Source organism: Pyrgilauda ruficollis, unplaced genomic scaffold (assembly GCF_017590135.1).
Source record: "Pyrgilauda ruficollis isolate IOZ18807 unplaced genomic scaffold, ASM1759013v1 scaffold59, whole genome shotgun sequence".
In the NCBI taxonomy this organism is placed as follows: domain Eukaryota; kingdom Metazoa; phylum Chordata; class Aves; order Passeriformes; family Passeridae; genus Pyrgilauda; species Pyrgilauda ruficollis.
Genome location: NW_024527599.1, coordinates 1,068,753 through 1,085,060, shown reverse-complemented (window position 1 = coordinate 1,085,060; position 16,308 = coordinate 1,068,753). Strand labels below are relative to the sequence as shown.

Sequence of the window (16,308 nt, the reverse complement as noted above, 5' to 3'; positions counted from 1 at the left end):
GATCCATGGGGTCACACTGTGTGCTGGGGCTGCTGCAGGTTGGACACCGCGCTGGGAACACACTCTGGGACCCTCTGGGGCCGCTCTGTCTGTGGGGCTGCCCAGGGCGGCTCCGGCCGTGGGGCAGCCCCCGGACAGGGCTGGTGCTCACCCCGCTGTCCCTTGATGTGGATCCCGCTGTCCCCTGTGCTGACCCTATGTCCCCTGGTGCTGATCCCACTGTCACTGGTGCTGACCCCGCTGTCCCCTCTCCGTCCGGGCGAAGCTGCAGGACGCGCTGAACCGGGAGGTCTTTCCCGGCCTCAGCGGTTCTGTGACACGGACCAGCGGGGCTGCCCCGGCCCGGGGAGGGCACTGAGGGGTGGCACTGAGGGGTAACACTGAGGGGGGGTGTGTGAGGGATGTGTGTGAGGGTGGCACTGAGAGGGTGGCACTGTGGGGGTGACACTGAGGGTGTGTGTGTGAGGGGTGACACTGAGGGTGTGTCTGTGAGGGGTAGCACTGTGGGGGTGGCACTGAGAGGTGGCACTGAGGGGTGACACTGAGGGGTGGCACTGAGGGGTGGCACTGTGGGGGTGTCTGTGAGGGGTGGCACTGAGGGGTGACACTGAGGGGTGACACTGAGGGGTGGCACTGTGGGGGTGACACTGAGGAGTGACACTGAGGGGTGGCACTGTGGGGTGGCACTGTGGGGTGACACTGTGGCGGTGTCTGTGAGGGGTGGCACTGTGGGGGTGTCCGTGAGGGACAGCGGCGGGACACGGCTGTGCGCCCAGCCATTCTGTGACACCGCACCAGCAAACACCACGAGATGAGGCTGCCGCGGGACAGCTGGCGCTGCCCGGGCTGGGGCCGAGGCTGTCGGGGCACACCGGGGCCGCTCCCGTCTGTCGCGACAGCGCCAAACGCATGGCGGCGACCCGGCTCGGCCATCGGCTGGCGCTGCCTGCACACCTTCTCCCGCCGCCGCTCGGCACTCGGCCGCGTGCCCTGGCGGCCGCTCCGGTTCCGGTTCCGTTCCGGTTCCGCTTCCGCTTCCGGGTGCACGGCAGCACCGGGCCGGGCTCCGGGGCCCGTCCGGCGGGGCTGCCATGGCCGCCACGGCCGGGAGCCGCACGCAGAAGATCGGGAGCGTGTTCAGCCGGTGCGGAGGGGGGGTTCAGCCGGGGCGGCGCCGGTTCCCCGCGAGCGCGGCCCGCTGAGCCCCCCCCTGAGCCGCCTGTCGCCCGCAGGGCGCGGAACCTGGTGCGCACCGGGCTGCTGCGGAAGCCGCTGTGGCTGGACGTGTACGCCGCGTTCCCGCCGCTGCGCGAGCCCGTGTACCGCGTGCCGCGGCCGCGCTACCGGAGCCGGGACCGCATCGGCGCCGTGTTCTACCGGGAGGACACCGTGCGAGCGTGCGTGGGGTGAACGGGGGCTGCGGGACACCGGGGGCTCGGGGTGAACCGCGGGGGGCTGGGGGCTTGGGGTATTTTTTTTTTTATTTTTTTTAAAAAAACGGGTTTTTTTTTTTTTTTTTTAATAAATCAGGGTGATTTTTTTTGGTATTTTTTAAAATAAATTGGGGATTTTTTAATAAATTGGGGTGGGGTTTTTTAAGTAAATTGAGCTGGGCTGTTTAATAAATTGGGGTGGGGTTTTTATGAATAAATCTGAGTGGTTTTTTAATACATTGGGGTGGTTTGGGGATAAATCGGGGTTGTTTTTTGGAATAAATCAGGGTGGTTTTTTAACAAATTGGGGTGGTTTTTTGAATAAATCAGGGTGGATTTTTTTTTTCATTAATCAGGGTGGTTTTTTAAATAAATTTGGATTTTTAAAAAATAAATCAGGGTGGGTTTTTTTTTTTAACAAATTGGGGTGGTTTTTTAATAAATCAGGGTGTTTTTTTTATTAAGTCGGGGTGGGTTTTGGAATAAATTGGGGTGGTTTTTTAATAAATCTGGATTTTTTAAATAAATCAGGGTGTTTTTTTTAAATAAATTGGGATTTTTAAAAAATAAATCAGGGTGGATTTTTTAATAAATCAGGGTGGTTTTTTTTATTAAATTGGGGTGGGTTTTTGGAATAAATGGGGGTGAATTTTTCCATAAGTCAGGGTGTTTTTTTCCATAAATCAGGGTGTTTTTTTGATTAAATTGGGGTGGTTTTTTGGAATAAATGGGGGTGAATTTTTCCATAAGTCAGGGTGTTTTTTTCCATAAATCAGGGTGGATTTTCTGCCCTGCCCCTGTTCCCAGCAGAGCTGGAGGCTCCTCTGGGCCCTGCTCCTGCTGCACCCTCAGCGTTCTCACTCTGCTGCTGTTCACTCTTGATTTAGCTGCAAAATCCAAGCAGTTTCCTTTTCTGAGCAGGAGGTTTTACAAAGTTTATGGCAATGGCCCCAAACCTTTCGACCTGACGCAGTTAAACTTCAAATCCACCTGCCAGAGGTAAGATGATGAAACCAAAAACGTTCCTGAGGCTGCTCCTTCTCCCCTTGAGTCAGGGAGCCAGAGCATCACTCTGAGTGTGAAAAAACAACTTTGCAATGCAGGTTTGTTGAGAAATACAACGAGCTGAAGGAAGAAGGGAAAATCCAAGAGGAGAAATTGTTTGAAGAGACAGGAAAAGCCCTTTTAGCCAGTGGGATCCTTTTACAGAGGAGAGGAGTAGATAAAGTGAGTATTGAAAAAATGAATATTGAGAAAACTCCTCAGTGCTGAGCTGCTCTGGGTGAAACCCTCAGCACAGCAGGCACACACCTGAAGGTCTCAAAATGTCTTTGCTGTGCAGAGAAAACTTTCCTCTGGGCCTTGAGCAGGTCTGGCCAAGGCTGAGGGACTTGGGGGTGAGCAAGGATGTTTTTCTGGAGATGAAATTGAATAACCATTCAAATAATCCGTGGTGCATCTGTATGCAGCATCTGGAACTTTGTACATCTGCTGTTGTATCTTGAATTTTCCCGTGTTTTAGCTGGAGGTCAGCAGCCTCTCTGGGAACGTGGTGGCACTGTGCTGTGCCTCCACGGTGTGAATGAAACTCCTCCTGCATGGGGCTGCTGCTCTGCTCAGTCACCCTTCAGGAGCTCTTCCCAGCCTGTTCCATGTGACCTTTGCTGTCCTTCCCTGCAGGCTGCTGCGTCCAGGGATCCTGCCCTGCAGCCCCAGCTGCAGGCTGTGCTGGAGGAGCTGCAGGAGAAGAGGAAGGACGGGCAGGAGCCGCCACCAGAGCTGGCAGGGACACAGAAGGAGAGTCCCTGTCCCTCCTGACAGCCCTGCTGGCCCTGTCACCTGCAGAGCCACCTCCAGCCCTCTCTGGGGACATTTCCCCCTGCTGCCCTCCAGGCTTGTCCATGGCACACATGCTGTCCTCTGTCCAGCTCCACACTGATAAAGTCACAGAAAATCTCATTTTTTTTAGTGTTCACAACTGTTTTCTGAAATGGAGTTGGAAAATAACCGAGTGTAAAAGTGGAAAATTAAAACGTTTTCTTTAAAAACTGGGAGTTCTGCCTGTTCAGGTGTCTGGTGTGCAGCAGTGGAGATGTTTCCTGCTGGGGGAATGCAGATCCTGTTTGATGTATTCCAGCAGCTGTCTGAAGTGTCATCCTTTTATAGCTGATGGAGAAAGGTGCTATTTATAGACAGACTGCTGTAATGTGCTCTTCCCATCCCTTCATTTGCTTAAATTCACAGCGGGATGAGGTGTGGCAGGACCAGAAAACTGGGAGCTTTGCAGATTTTAGTGGCTCCTGATGAAACTGGCACCTTGGAAGTGTGAAAATGGGATGTCCCAGCTGTTTGCTGGGAGAAAGGTGATGCTGCTCAGGAGCAGTCACTGGAAATCTGGCAGGGACAAAAATAACAACCAGCCTTCCTGGGATCAGGAGGGAGCTCTTCCCCTGCCTGCACATCCCGTGGCTGGCTGATCTTTCATTAAACATTTTGGTTGGGCTCTGTGAAGAACAAACCGTTTGTTTTGTGTCTTTTTCTTTGTGTTTTTTTGCTGTTTTTCTTTCGTTTGTGGTTTTTAACATCCCGGACTGGCACCACGCCCAGTCAGAGGTGTGGACGGTGTCCAGCCCCTCCCTCCGTGCCCGGTTTGGTGCTGCTGCTGTGGCTGAGGCGCAGGAGAGCTGGGTGGCAGTGAAAAGCAGGGGTGTGAAAAGCCCCTGCTCTGGTTTCTGTGCCTTGTTTTGCTCCTGGGTGATGTGATTGCAGCAGAATTGCTCAGTTACCCGCGGAAGGTCAAACTTTACTCCCAGTTCTGCTCTTGCAGAAGAGCTAAACCCTCTCAGGGTTTTGTTACAAAGAACAGAAATCCCTGTGTTTTAGCGCTGCTCCGTTTCCAGATCTAGCAGTAACATGGAGTTCAGAGCCCTGAGGTGTGCCCTGAACGAGCTGCTGCGCAGAGCAGGTGAGGAGAGCGTTGGAATTGGTTTTATTTTGCGTTGAAAAAAAGTCAATCCCCTTGGGTTTGCCCTCGGGGGCAGCTGTGCCCTGCGGGGGTGAACTGAAACCCCTCAGGGGCTTTTCCTCCCCCTGAACACCTGGGACGGTGATGGGGACCAGCTGCAGCTCGTTAATGACCATGGCCACAGGTGAGGGGGTTTTGGGGTGATTGCCTCGAGCCCGGGGAGCCAAAGCCCGGCAGGGGAAGGGCAGGGAGCCGTGCCTGTGAGGAGCCGGGGGTGCGGGTGCCCTCTGTGCCCTCCGTGCCCTCCGTGCCCTGCCCCAGCAGTTCCTGCGGCGCTGCCGAGCTCACCCCGGCCTTCCGAGCCAGGTACGTGCGGGAGAAGCTGGGAATCTGTGCGGGACCCCGTGTTTGAGAGGCAGGGAGAGCAGGCGTCGTGCCCAGGTGTGGTTTGGGAATGCTCGGCTGGAAGCTGCCAGGGCCTGGGCTGGGGCAGGCTGTGGCTGATGGAGAAGCGCTTGGAACGTTCAGCGCCGTGGATTTGTTGTGCCTGGTGGGTGGCGGGGATCTCACGGGGTCAGGGATGCGAGCCGGAGCATTTGGTGCGGTTCGGGTAAAAAAGTGAAACCAGCGACTCTGAGCAGCGTTTGGTGGGCGCGTGTGCCGGGCTGGAGCGCGATGCTGATGGTGGGCACCTGCTGGAACTGCGGGAAATTAATTAACAAGTTGCGGGCAGCAGCCGGGGGGGGCGATTTGTCGCTGTCGGGGCGTTTTCCCGGCAGCAGGAGGGCTCCGAGGGTCCCCGCAGCCCCCGGTGCCCCGGCGCTCCCCGCTAGGTGGGAGCCGCGCTCCGCGCTCCCGGCACCGAGCGGCGGCCGCGGCCCCTCCCGAGCCCTGCCGGGCTCCCGCAGGCTGCGAGCCTCGGCTTCCACCGGGAAACATCTGAAAAGGCACCGCGGCTTCCCCGGGGTGGCACCGGCCCATGCACCGGGCGATGCACAGGGGGATGCACCGGGGGGGATCGCGGTGATGGAGAGCGCCGGGCTGCGGGGATTGCTGCCCTGGGCAGGGCAAAGGCTGCTCCGGCGCTTCCAGGGCTGTGTCCCCGTGCCCAGGACAGCCCTGCGGTCCGGTGATGTCCCCCAGGAACGCTGGCTCCTGCCCGGGGAGCGGCGGCCGCTGCCGCGCCATCCGCAGCCCGGTGTCCTTCCCTGCGCCGGTCCCTGACCTCCCTGCCGCGGGGACAACTCCTGTCGCCGGCTGCCAGGCTATTTTCAGGGACGGGAAATGCCGAAGTATCGGTTACACGGAGTCCTGACTGCGGAGGGAGCGGGCAGGGACGCCTTGCACAGCCAGGCTGAAGCTTCTCCGGGGCCGGCTCCCAAAAACGGGGGCTGAGTGTCTCGGGGTGCAGAGCTGCCTGCCCTGTGGCAGAATGCAGGTGTGCTGGTGCAGGGGGGACTGCAGGAACCTCCCAGGGATGCTGCAGCGCTCCTTACACCGATGTTTTCCCAAACAATGCAAAGGTGTCCTGCTGGAACAAACACCTGCAGTCCCACAGGTCAGGGCTGCAGAGCCGGGCTCTGAGCTTGGGCTCTGCTTTAACCCGCAGGCAGCTGCTCCCAGAGCCCTGCTCAGCCCCTTCACGTGTTCCTGGGCCGTGGATTATCCGCTGGTATGTGATGAGGGCAGGGGAACTAAGGATTTAATAGGATCAGGTCTAATGTCTGGAGCAGCCAAAATAATTCATCAGCTTTGCTGGAAAAACAGGTGATCTGACCTTGCCAATGCCAAGCTCCACCGAGGCAGATAATAAAGGGTTTAGTGTTTAAAGAACATGGCTCCAAATAAGATATAAAATTGTTGGCATTGCCACTCTGTGGAATCCTCTGGGATTTGCCTCTGCCCAACCCTGCTGAGCACACACATTTGGTCTTCGAACCTGCCCTGTTTTGAGCTTTGGAATATTCCAGAAATCTGCATCTGCTAGGAGAATGGCTGTGGAATCAGAGCAGGGTGCTGGCTCTGATGTGCTGTTTCCGCACTGGAGAGGGGATGGCACAGAGGTGGCTCCTGCTTTGCAAGACCTGGGAGGTGTCAGCTCTGCCTGGTTCTGGCTCTAAACTGGGGCTTTTTAATGAATTTGGTTTGGTGTTTCTTGTAGTGTTTTGCTTCTGCAGCACCAGTAACGTCCGTGGCACAGAAATTCCTGGTCTGAGAGTTCTGGGCTGTGTGAGGGGCAGGACAAAGCCCCTGGGCAGGGCAGGAGGGTCAGAGCAAACCGGTGAGAACAGCGGGCTGAGCCCAGCAGCGGCTGATGGAGCTGCTGCTGTTTCACCAGTAAATGCTGAGTCCTGGCAGGACCTGCCCCCCTTGGTCAGTTCTGACCCTGGGATGGCAGCCACGGCCCCTCTGGCCAGGTCATGGAGGGGCTGAGCCCCCGAGGGACCCCACTCTGGGGGGAGCTCACTCTGGGCACAGCAGTGCGTTTAATGAACATTTTGACAGTCATTGCAGGGGGGCCAGGCTGTGTCATGTCCCCCAGCTCAGCCTGGCTGCCAGGGGCTGCTCCGCTGGCAGAAAGAGAAATGCTGCCCCAAGAAACCCTTGTGGCCCCATCCCGACGAGCTGTGGCCTCGGTGTCTGTGCCGGTGTCACTGCCCCGGGGCCGGTGTCACTGCGGGGCCGGTGTCACTGCCCCAGCGGCTGCCCGAGCCCGGGGGTCTGCCGTCTCCCCGCAGCGATTTGGGCTGTCCCCGCTGCCGGGGGTCCCGCAGGAGCCCGGTGGCTCAGCTGCCCTTGGCTCTGTCTGTCCCTGTGCCGCTGCTGCCGCCTCTCTGCATATTGCAAGCTCATTCTGATGTGCGCTAATGCTATTATCCTCCAGAAATTGAAATCAAGTCTGAACCTATAATGTTTCACTGGGAGGGAATTGGGGTTATATATTCCTGTGTACAGCAGCATTCTATTTCAGTCATAGCATTTAATTATGATTGGTGTGTTAGTGCCCACCAGAGCATAACAAATTGTCATTATGTTATTCTGCTGAGTCTAATTTAATTGGCAAGTTGTCACAAAAGCAATTATCCATCATTTATTTTGTTGCCATAACCACATCTTGGAGAGCACCTGCTGTCTGAAGTGGAAGGGCTCTGCAGTCTCTTGGTCCTGGATTTCTTCCACTTGCCTGACACAAAGACACCATTTCCTCCTCTTATTTAAAAACGTGTTCCTCGTTTCCCAGCGTGGGCAGGGCTGGGAATGCCGGAGGGATTGCTCAGGGCAGGTAGAGCCCTGCTGGGACATCCCGGGGCTGCTGTGACCCAGGGGGACCTGGGGGCCAGCCCGGGGCAGTGTCTGGGGTGGTGCTCAGGTGTGGGAGCCTCTCCTCACTTTGCAGAGCTGGCATGGACTAAGGAGAGAAAGGAAAACTTGAAATGAGACATCCCCTGCCTGGAGTAAATACAACTCTTGGCTTCTTACAAACAATTTTGGGGGAAAACAGGGAGAGGGAAGGGAAAAAAAAAAAAAAAAAAAAGCCCCTCTGGTGCTGGTGGTTTATTTTGGTGCCTAAACACACGGGGGTGTTTGGAGGAGCAGAAGGGCTCAGCCCCGGCCCTCGGAGCCTGGATGGTTCTGGAAGGAAGGAGCAAACGCCAGCCCGGCTCCGGGGGCACCCTGGGCACCTCGGCTCCCCTGGCTGCCCTTCCCTGGCTCCCAGGGCCGCTGGAATCACCCCAGAGCCTGCCAGCCCGGCTGCTCTCAGAGCAAGTTTCAGATAAGGCATCTGGGCTCCCGGGGAGATTAGTGAGTGTTCCTTATAATCCAGCAGCAAAAGCAATCTCAGACTTCCCCAGAGCAGCCCCAAAGTGCTGATTTTCTCCTTCCTGAGATGGCACGTGGCTGTGACCTGTTCACTTTTGAGATTTTGGAGATTGCATCCCAAAATCCTGCAAGGCTAATGCGGACTCATGAACTCAAAGCCTGTGACTCACTGTGATAAATGAGTAAATAAATGAAAATCTGTTCTGATGTCTGTATTTCTGTGAGTTACTCCCCTCTCCGCCCTGTCTGTAATCTCTTCCCCTCTGGTAGTTCTGATTAGCTGCTAATGAGGAAAGATGATTTTGTAGTTAAAGCACAGAGAGAGGGTTTTGTTCCTAGTTCTGCTTTTTTAAAATTTTCCCTCCCATGCCTTGATTTTCCCAATCTGTGGGCCCAGATACTGTTGATTTAAGACGGTATGAAGTTAAATTAATCCACATTTGCAAACCAATTTGTTTCAAAGGGAGGGGTACAGTGACTTGGAAAGGAGGGATCATAAATTTTCCTCCTGGAATAAATAAATTTTCAGCTCCTGCTGAAGATGAGCACTGTCCTTGTCTCATTTCCCAGCAGTGACAACCTGGAGCTGGCCAAGCTCTGTGCTCAGTCCCCAGGAGCTCTGGGGCTCTGCAGGTGTCCCTGCTGTGCCTCCCTGGTCACTCCCCAGTGTTGGAATTTGTCCTTTTCCCCTGGGCTGGCTGTGATTTAATCCCGTGGTGGCTGGGAGCTGCTGGGGCAGGGTTAAACCTGCAGCCAGGCCAGCAGGTATTTGTGTGCCTGATTTATGGGTGAAATTCCCCGCCATGGAGGAGGCATCCTGAAAGGGCTGAGTGTGATAAATAACTCATTGTAATGTATTATTTAGCAAATTATAATGAAAAGCAGAAAATACACAGAGGGGAGCAGACAAATGCATTCCCCAGCTGGCAACTTACTGACGGTTTAGAGCCAGAAAATGGATATTTAAGAGCGTTTGGGAATTTCCATGGCTTCCCCTGGTGATAAATCACCTTTCTGCAGACGCATTTACTGGGTGCCCTCCTGTTGGGTTTGATCCTGGCGGGGGAAATCACCCCAAGAGCTGGGGAGAGGAGTGGACCCGAGCTCCGTGTCCTGCCGGGAGCCAGAGCTGCTCCCCAGGAGGGAAATCCCTGGATTCCCTTGGCCCTGCAGCTCCTGGCCGCTGGCAGGAGGGACGGGGACGGTGCCAGAGCAGCGGCTTTGTGCGGGGAGCGGGGCAGGCGAGCTGTGCGGGCTCTGCGGGGCATCCCCAGGGGCATCCCCAGGGGCATCCACCGGGAGCATCCACCGGGCATCCCTGCTGGGAGAGCTGGGAAGAGCCCCAGCCTTTCCAGGCAGTGATCCTCCGGCTCTCCAGCCTTCCCGGGCAGAGTTTTCCCGTCTCTCCAGGTTTCCCAGGCAGAGTTTTCCCGTCTCTCCATGTTTCCCGGGCAGTTTTCCCGTCTCTCCGGTGCGGCGGTGGCACCAGGGGGTGCTGCCTGATCGCGCTCGGCGCTGCCCCCGGCCGAGCAGCGGCAAGGTGACTCGGCTTTACCTGTTTGCTGTTTTTTTTGTCGCTATCATTCCGGTTCGAGCGCTCCCATCTCCTCCCCCGGCGGGACAGCGCTGCCGGGCTGCGTTTCCCGTGGCGGCGTGCGATGCTCTCTCCGCTCCTTGCTGTTGAGATATTTAAAAATCCGTGTTTTGGTGGGGGGAAAACACATCCCTGCGTGGGTGAGCTCTGCCTGCCGGCTCCACTGGGCTTTTCCCGCTGTCCCTGGCTCCCCAGGCGCTTTTCCAGCAGGGCTGGAGCTGCCCGGGGGTTTGACGCTGAATTTCGAGGTGCTCCCCTTCGGGACCAGGGCTGGATTTACCCCAGCACCCAGAGTAGATTAGAGACTCGGAGAGAACTTGGCTGGGTGACTAAGATAAATTCACTGCGCTACAGGAAATCGAAATGTGAAATGAAGATCTCAAACAGCTGAAATATTTAAAAATATAGAGAAGTTGGGTGTGCATGGGAGCCCTTCGGAGCGAGCCACGGGGACCGGCCCTTATCAATCCATCACCGGCCTGGCTGAATTTTATAAAAGATAATAGGGTGGAGGGAGAATTGAAATAGAAACTATCCATTACCGGCGCCTGAATGACAGGCTTTCTGTGTAAAGTAAGATCATAATTAACAGCAGAGAGACTGAAAGTTCTCTGCTCTCTGCTGCTCTTTGTTTTCCTTCCTGGCACTGTGGGGCAGGGTGGGCACATGGGGGGCCCAGGGGGGATTTCTGTAGTGCCACAGCCTCTTCTCCAGGTACTTTCCATGTGCCTCTTTTGGGGGGCTCTCCAAAACAGCAGCTTTTTTAAAAATGTGCTTGATTTTGCAATTCCTTGGTTTAAAAAGGTTATTTGAGCTGCACCTTTTGCTGCTGGTGGCTCTTTATTTTCTCCAGCCCCCCAAAAAACCAGCCACGATGACCAGCCCTGCTCTGTGGGACACTGGGAGGGTTGGAAAAGCAAGTCACACCTTCTCAACCCCTTTCTTTGCTCTGCTCCAACCCAAGTTTGCAATTTCTCTCAGTAAAATCCTCGTGAACATCCGCAGGAGCCAGGTTGCATTCCCTGCCTTTAAAACGTCCTTCAGACCACAAAGGCTCTGTTGAAAACGTTTCCCGATGTTTTTTCCTCCTGGCTCATTTAATTTGGAAGCAGCGGCGGGAGCGCTGCTGCCATCGCTCCCGGTATTTGGGAATGTGAAATTGCAGCACGAGGAGAGGAATTAGTGGAGCACTTGGAGTTGCAATAAGCGCAGATTGGGTGGATTGGAATGCTGGGAAGCTGTGAGCAGGCAGGGCAAGCCTGACAGGGAAATCGTCTATAAAGGCTAATGCAAGACCTGAGAGAAAGGGAATAGCAAAGGCTCGTGGTGCTGGGAAGGAAATCATCCTAATTTGTTTGTGTTTTGTAACACCAGACATAATTAATGACGTGAGAAGGGTCTGAAGAAATGTGTCTGGTGCCTGTTTTGCAAGGGTCCGTCTCTGTGTTACCCTGCAGCTGGGCTCCAGAGCTGCTGCAGGTTTGGTCAGCACCCGGAGCAAACTAAATCTGCATCCTGCTGGGCTCTGGTGCCCAGGAGCTCAGAGGTGCCAGGCAGATCAGGAGGAGGAAGCTGGGGCAGTCTGTGACCTCCGTTCCTCCCTCCCAGGGAGGATTCCCGGCAGTTCCAGAGCCTTGGAAGGAGATGATCTCTCGTGTCCCCTTCAGCCCGAAGCATTCTGTGATTCGGGAGCTTGGAGCAGAGCAGCGCTGGTCCCAGCCTGCCTGGTGCTCCTCGAGGTGATGTGTGACTGCAGCCCCACCACCTGAGGGGGCCCAACAGGCTGGCATGGGCTCATTTCTGAGATGAGACGACTTAAAAACGCCCAGGGTAGAGGAAATGGACTCATCATTATTGTTATCTCCATCTCTGCCGTGGCGCTGGAGTGTGCTCCAGGACCGAGGGATCAGTGCAGATGTGTGGGGGGAGCTGCCCGGCGGCCTCATCTTGGGAAATGAGGCAGACAGAGCTGGTGCTGCTCGGGCACGTTAATTGGGCACGTTAATTTGGCACGTTAATTGGGCGGTAACCTTTGCACAACCTTTAGAAAACCTGCGGCTGTGCGAACCCACAGCCCGGGGCGCAGAGCATCACTTGGGGCCAAGGTCCTTGGACTGGGGAGGGGGGAGATGCGGGGCTCTGTCCCACCCAAAAACTTGTGTGACCCCCCTAAATTGTGCTTCCCCAGCTCGGTCTGGCTCCCTCCTGCCTCCCGGCAGAGCCAGGGCTGGGCAAAGAGACCCCCGCTCCCCCCCGGGCTGGGCTGGGCTGGGGTCGTGGAGGGCAGGGCTGGGATTGCCGGGCCCGGAGGGCTGGGGGGGCAGGATCCCCGTGTCCCCTGTGCCCCCCGTGTCCCCTGTGCCCCCCGGCCGAGGATGCCCCGCCTCGCCCTGGAATCAATCCCGGCGCCCGCCGCCGCCAGATTGCCTTGTCCGTTCCAATGATCTTTAACTCCGTTTTTCCCCGAGCAATCAGAAGCATTTTCTCTTCGTCCAGGTGGTCTTTTCCCATTTCTCTCTCTCCGCTCCCGGCAGCCGGGGCAGTCACATCTCATCACGCCTTTTCTCAAGCCATTTGTAGCTCCAGCTTTTCCCGTTGCCATCAATTTCTCGGCAGCGTCTCCCCCCGCTCCGCTCCCCCCGTGCCCACCGCAGCTTCTGGGGATGGAACTCCACCTTCGGAGCCTCTGCAGGAGCAAATGCAAGTCCCCTGCAGCCCCTGCCCGCCTGCTGGGTGTGCTCCCCAATTTCTTCTCCCTTAAAAGAGCTCCTTCCTAGAGATGCTGTTGGAAAGCAGAGGCAAATGTGGATTTTTAGGAGAGACTTAGTGGCTGCTGAGGGGGTAAAGACTGAGAAGCTGCGGTAATTCTGCTTTCCCAAAGGCTGAATAATGACAGTAAAAGTGGATATCAGGAAGGGATTCTCCCTGTGAGGGTGGGCAGGCCCTGGCACAGGGTGCCAGAGCAGCTGTGGCTGCCCCTGGATCCCTGGCAGTGCCCAAGGCCAGGCTGGACAGGGCTGGGAGCAAACTGGGATAGTGGAAGGTGTCCCTGCCATGGCAGGGGTGGCACTGGGTGGGCTTTAAGGTCCTTTCAACCCAACCCATTTAATGATTCTATGAAAATAATGATAATATATTAAATATCAGGCAGCATCCTTCAGCCACCTTTCCAGCTCCTCGTGTTCTGCCCTGCAGACTCCCTCCTGCTCACCTCTAAGCAAGGTGTCCCTGCTCGTCCCTGTGTGCTGAAGGTGATTTCTGCCCCCTCCCCATCCCAGGGGAAGATATCCCAGAGCCTCTTCTGCCCCCAGCCCCTTCTGAGGTCCATGCATATTAAAAAAACAGCTTTTTTCTGGCCCTCAGCTTGCCCAGCCTTCACCCCGGACTAAAAATCATTGAGCAGCAGATTGCAAAACCCAGGATTTTCCGTGCTGCGTATCAATAAAAAAGAAAAACCACAAGGATATGGGAATAAAAGACCACTTAATTGGGAGTGCATCCTGTCTCCCCCGCTCGGAGCATCCACTCAGCAAAACGCTCTAAGTGTGTGATTAAACACAAACGCTGTGCTCTGCCCCTCGCTGCTCGGCGGAGCAGCTGAGCGGTGCCGAGGTGTTTGCTGAGCAGGGCTTTGCTGCCTCCCGGTTTTTCCTGGGGCAGGAGAATTAAACACACCTCGCTGTCACCCATTAATGAGGCAGCAAGCAGCCGCAGCAGCCCTCGTGCGGCGCAAAGGAGCTCATCATTTTTCTGTACAGGAGCAATTAAGCTGCACCAGGAGGGCTGTGTCTTTATATCATCACCTAATGGTGGTGCAGAAGTATTCCAGGGGAGGAGAAGGGGGGGAAAAATCGCATCCATATTTAATTGGGAAAGTTATCACCTTCGCTTCAGAGAGCGAACTCGCGGCCCTTCTGGCCAAGTTCCAAGTCAGATCTATTTCCCCCGGCTGGGAGGCGAGGAAAGTGTCCTTATATTATAGTTCTGCAACAAAATAGCGTTTGAGAGCTCGTGAATGTGCTCCCAACTGCAGTAAATAACTGATGGTCTCTGCTCTTTGCAGCAAATGAAGATGTCTTTGAGCTGTTAGATTCCTTTCGGGTTTTTTTAAGGAAATTATTTGTCTTATTATTATTCTCCAGCCCCACACTTGCCTGTCAGATTAAATTTTTTATTGCACTAAACCGCAGAGCCATCTGGAGCCCCTCACATCCCAGAGCACGGCAGCATGGCCTTTCCCTTCCTTTTCCCTTTCCCTTCCCTTTCCTTTCCCTTTTCCTTTTCCCTTTTCCTTTTCCATTTTCCTTTCCCTTTTCCCCTTTTCCCCTTTTCCTTTTCCCTTTTCCATTTTCCCTTTTCCCCTTTTCCTTTTCCCATTTTCCCTTTTCCCCTTTTCCCCTTTTCCTTTTCCCTTTTCCTTTTCCATTTTCCTTTCCCTTTTCCCCTTTCCCTTTGCCTTTTCCCTTCCCCTTTCCCCTTTCTCCTTTCCCCTTTCCCCTTTTCCCCTTTCCTTTTTCCCCTTTCCCCTTTCCCCCTTTCCCTTTGTCTTTCCCTTTTCCCTTTTCCCCTTTCCCTTTCCCCTTTCCCCTTTTCCCCTTTCCTTTTTCCCCTTTCCCCTTTCCTCTTTGCCCTTTCCCTTTCCCTTCCCCTTTCCCTTTCCCCTTTTCCTTTTCCCCTTTTCCCTTTTCCCCTTTCCCTTTCCTCTTTGCCCCTTCCTTTTCACTTTCCCTTTCCCCTTTCCCTTTTCCCCTTTCCCTTTTCCCTTTTCCTCTTTTCCCCTTTTCCTTTCCCCTTTCCCCCTTTCCCTTTCCCTTCCCCTTTCCCTTTCCTCTTTGCCCTTTCCTTTTCCCTTCCCCTTTCCCTTTCCTCTTTGCCCCTTCCTTTTCACTTTCCCTTTCCCCTTTTCCTTTTCCCCTTTTCCTCTTTTCCCCTTTCACTTTTCCCCTTTTCCCCTTCCCTTCTCCTTTCCCTTTCCCCTTTCCCCTTCCCTTCCCTTCACTCTGATTCCTCCCAGGCTCTCCATTTTCACGGTGGATTGTCCAGCCCGTTGCTCCCCTCCAGGTGTCCCTTGGGGGTGACCCCCGGGGCTGTTTTGTCCCTGCTTCAGCGGGTGGGGAGCTCCAGGGACTGGCTCCTGCTGGAATCCCTCCTTTCCCACTCCTGCATTTCCCTGCCAGCCCCGCGGTCTCTGCTGCTCTGCTGGCCTTTGCTCTGGCCCCGGGGCTGAACTGAGAGCATTTCTCTCTTTGTGCCCTCTCTCCTCCCTCCCCGGGGAGCTGGGGATCCCCAGGTGCCCCAGTGTCCCTCCCCTGGTGCCCCTGACTCAAGTGAATTCTAAACTCTCTATTTCACCCCAGTGTCCCTCCCCAGGTGCCCCAGTGTCCCTCCCCAGGTGCCCCTGACTGAAGTGAATTCTAAACTCTGTATTTCACCCCAGTGTCCCTCCCCAGGTGCCCCTGACTCAAGTGAATTCTAAAATCTCTATTTCACCCCAGTGTCCCCCGGGGCCCCTGTGCCACCTGTGAGTGCCAGCAGAGCCCCGTGGTCCTGCCAGGGGCTGTCCCTGTCCCTGTGGTGCCCGGTGACAGCAGTGACAGTGACAGGCTGGCACAGCAGCTCTGGCCCTCGCTGGCTGACCAATTCTGGGAGGAATTGGTGGGAAAACAGCACCAGGAGAGGGTGGCCCTGCCCAGCTGCCCCTTCCTGGCTGGGGCACCCAGCCCTGCCCAGCCTGGCAGTGCCCTGGGGCTGGGCAGGGGGATGTGGCCTCGCTGTGTTCTGAAGAGGCAGAGAAAGAGGAAAAGAGAAAAAGGAGAGGAGGAATATCGATAACTTCCATCTCCTCCAGCCCAGTAACTGGTTTTTGACACTTCTCTGCCACTCCAGCTTCACAAAGCCCCAGCTCTCTGAAGATTAATTGATGTAGGCCACTCAACCTATTTTCAAATCCCTTTCAGTTACCATTTAAAACCTTCTGATTTATTTTTTTTGATAAAGTCACCGAGGCTTTTTTATGGATTCTCAAATGATTGTCCAGCTTGACAAATTGGATTCTTAAAGCTGGTTCTTTCAAGAAAAGGATGTGCTTTGACAAGACAAGAAACAGCTCATCTTTGAGACAGGGGGATAAATAAAAAAAATAAAATCAAATCCCATTCTTCCAGTCAGGTGTAGCTCGATGGGTGTCTTGCTCCTGGCTGATAATCTTATCTGGCTGTGATGGGAAGGGACCCACACAAAGGGGCCCGGCCGGGCTGATGTGCTGCTGATTAATAGATTAATAGATTAATAGCTCTGTCCTGGCTGCAGAGCCTCGGGAAAGGTGATTAATGCCCGGGAGAGCAGCTCCCACCCCGGGAAAGGGGATTGATGCCCGGGAGAGCAGCTCCCACCCTGGGAAAGGGGATTGGTACCCGGGAGAGCAGCTCCCACCCTGGGAAAGGGGATTGATGCCCGCGAGAGCAGCTCCCACCCTCCCTGCCCACTCCTGTGCC

The 16,308-nt window shown here is 55.3% G+C and overlaps 1 protein-coding gene across 2 annotated transcripts in view; it reads left to right on the top strand.

Annotated features, from left to right (window-relative positions):
- The first annotated feature begins 983 nt into the window (after positions 1-983).
- Positions 984-16,308, top strand: part of MRPS23 (mitochondrial ribosomal protein S23) — a 28,969-nt gene continuing 13,644 nt past the window's right edge. The window contains exons 1-5 of one of the 2 annotated variants that reach the window (XM_041482886.1): positions 984-1,144; positions 1,233-1,397; positions 2,355-2,432; positions 2,537-2,660; positions 3,114-3,481. In XM_041482886.1, the coding sequence (XP_041338820.1) occupies positions 1,092-1,144; positions 1,233-1,397; positions 2,355-2,432; positions 2,537-2,660; positions 3,114-3,251 (558 nt within the window). In that variant the 5' untranslated portion in view covers positions 984-1,091 and the 3' untranslated portion in view covers positions 3,252-3,481. Of the gene's footprint in view, positions 1,145-1,232; positions 1,398-2,354; positions 2,433-2,536; positions 2,661-3,113; positions 3,482-16,308 lie in introns of those variants that run through there. The other variant, XM_041482885.1, reaches the window with a different exon arrangement.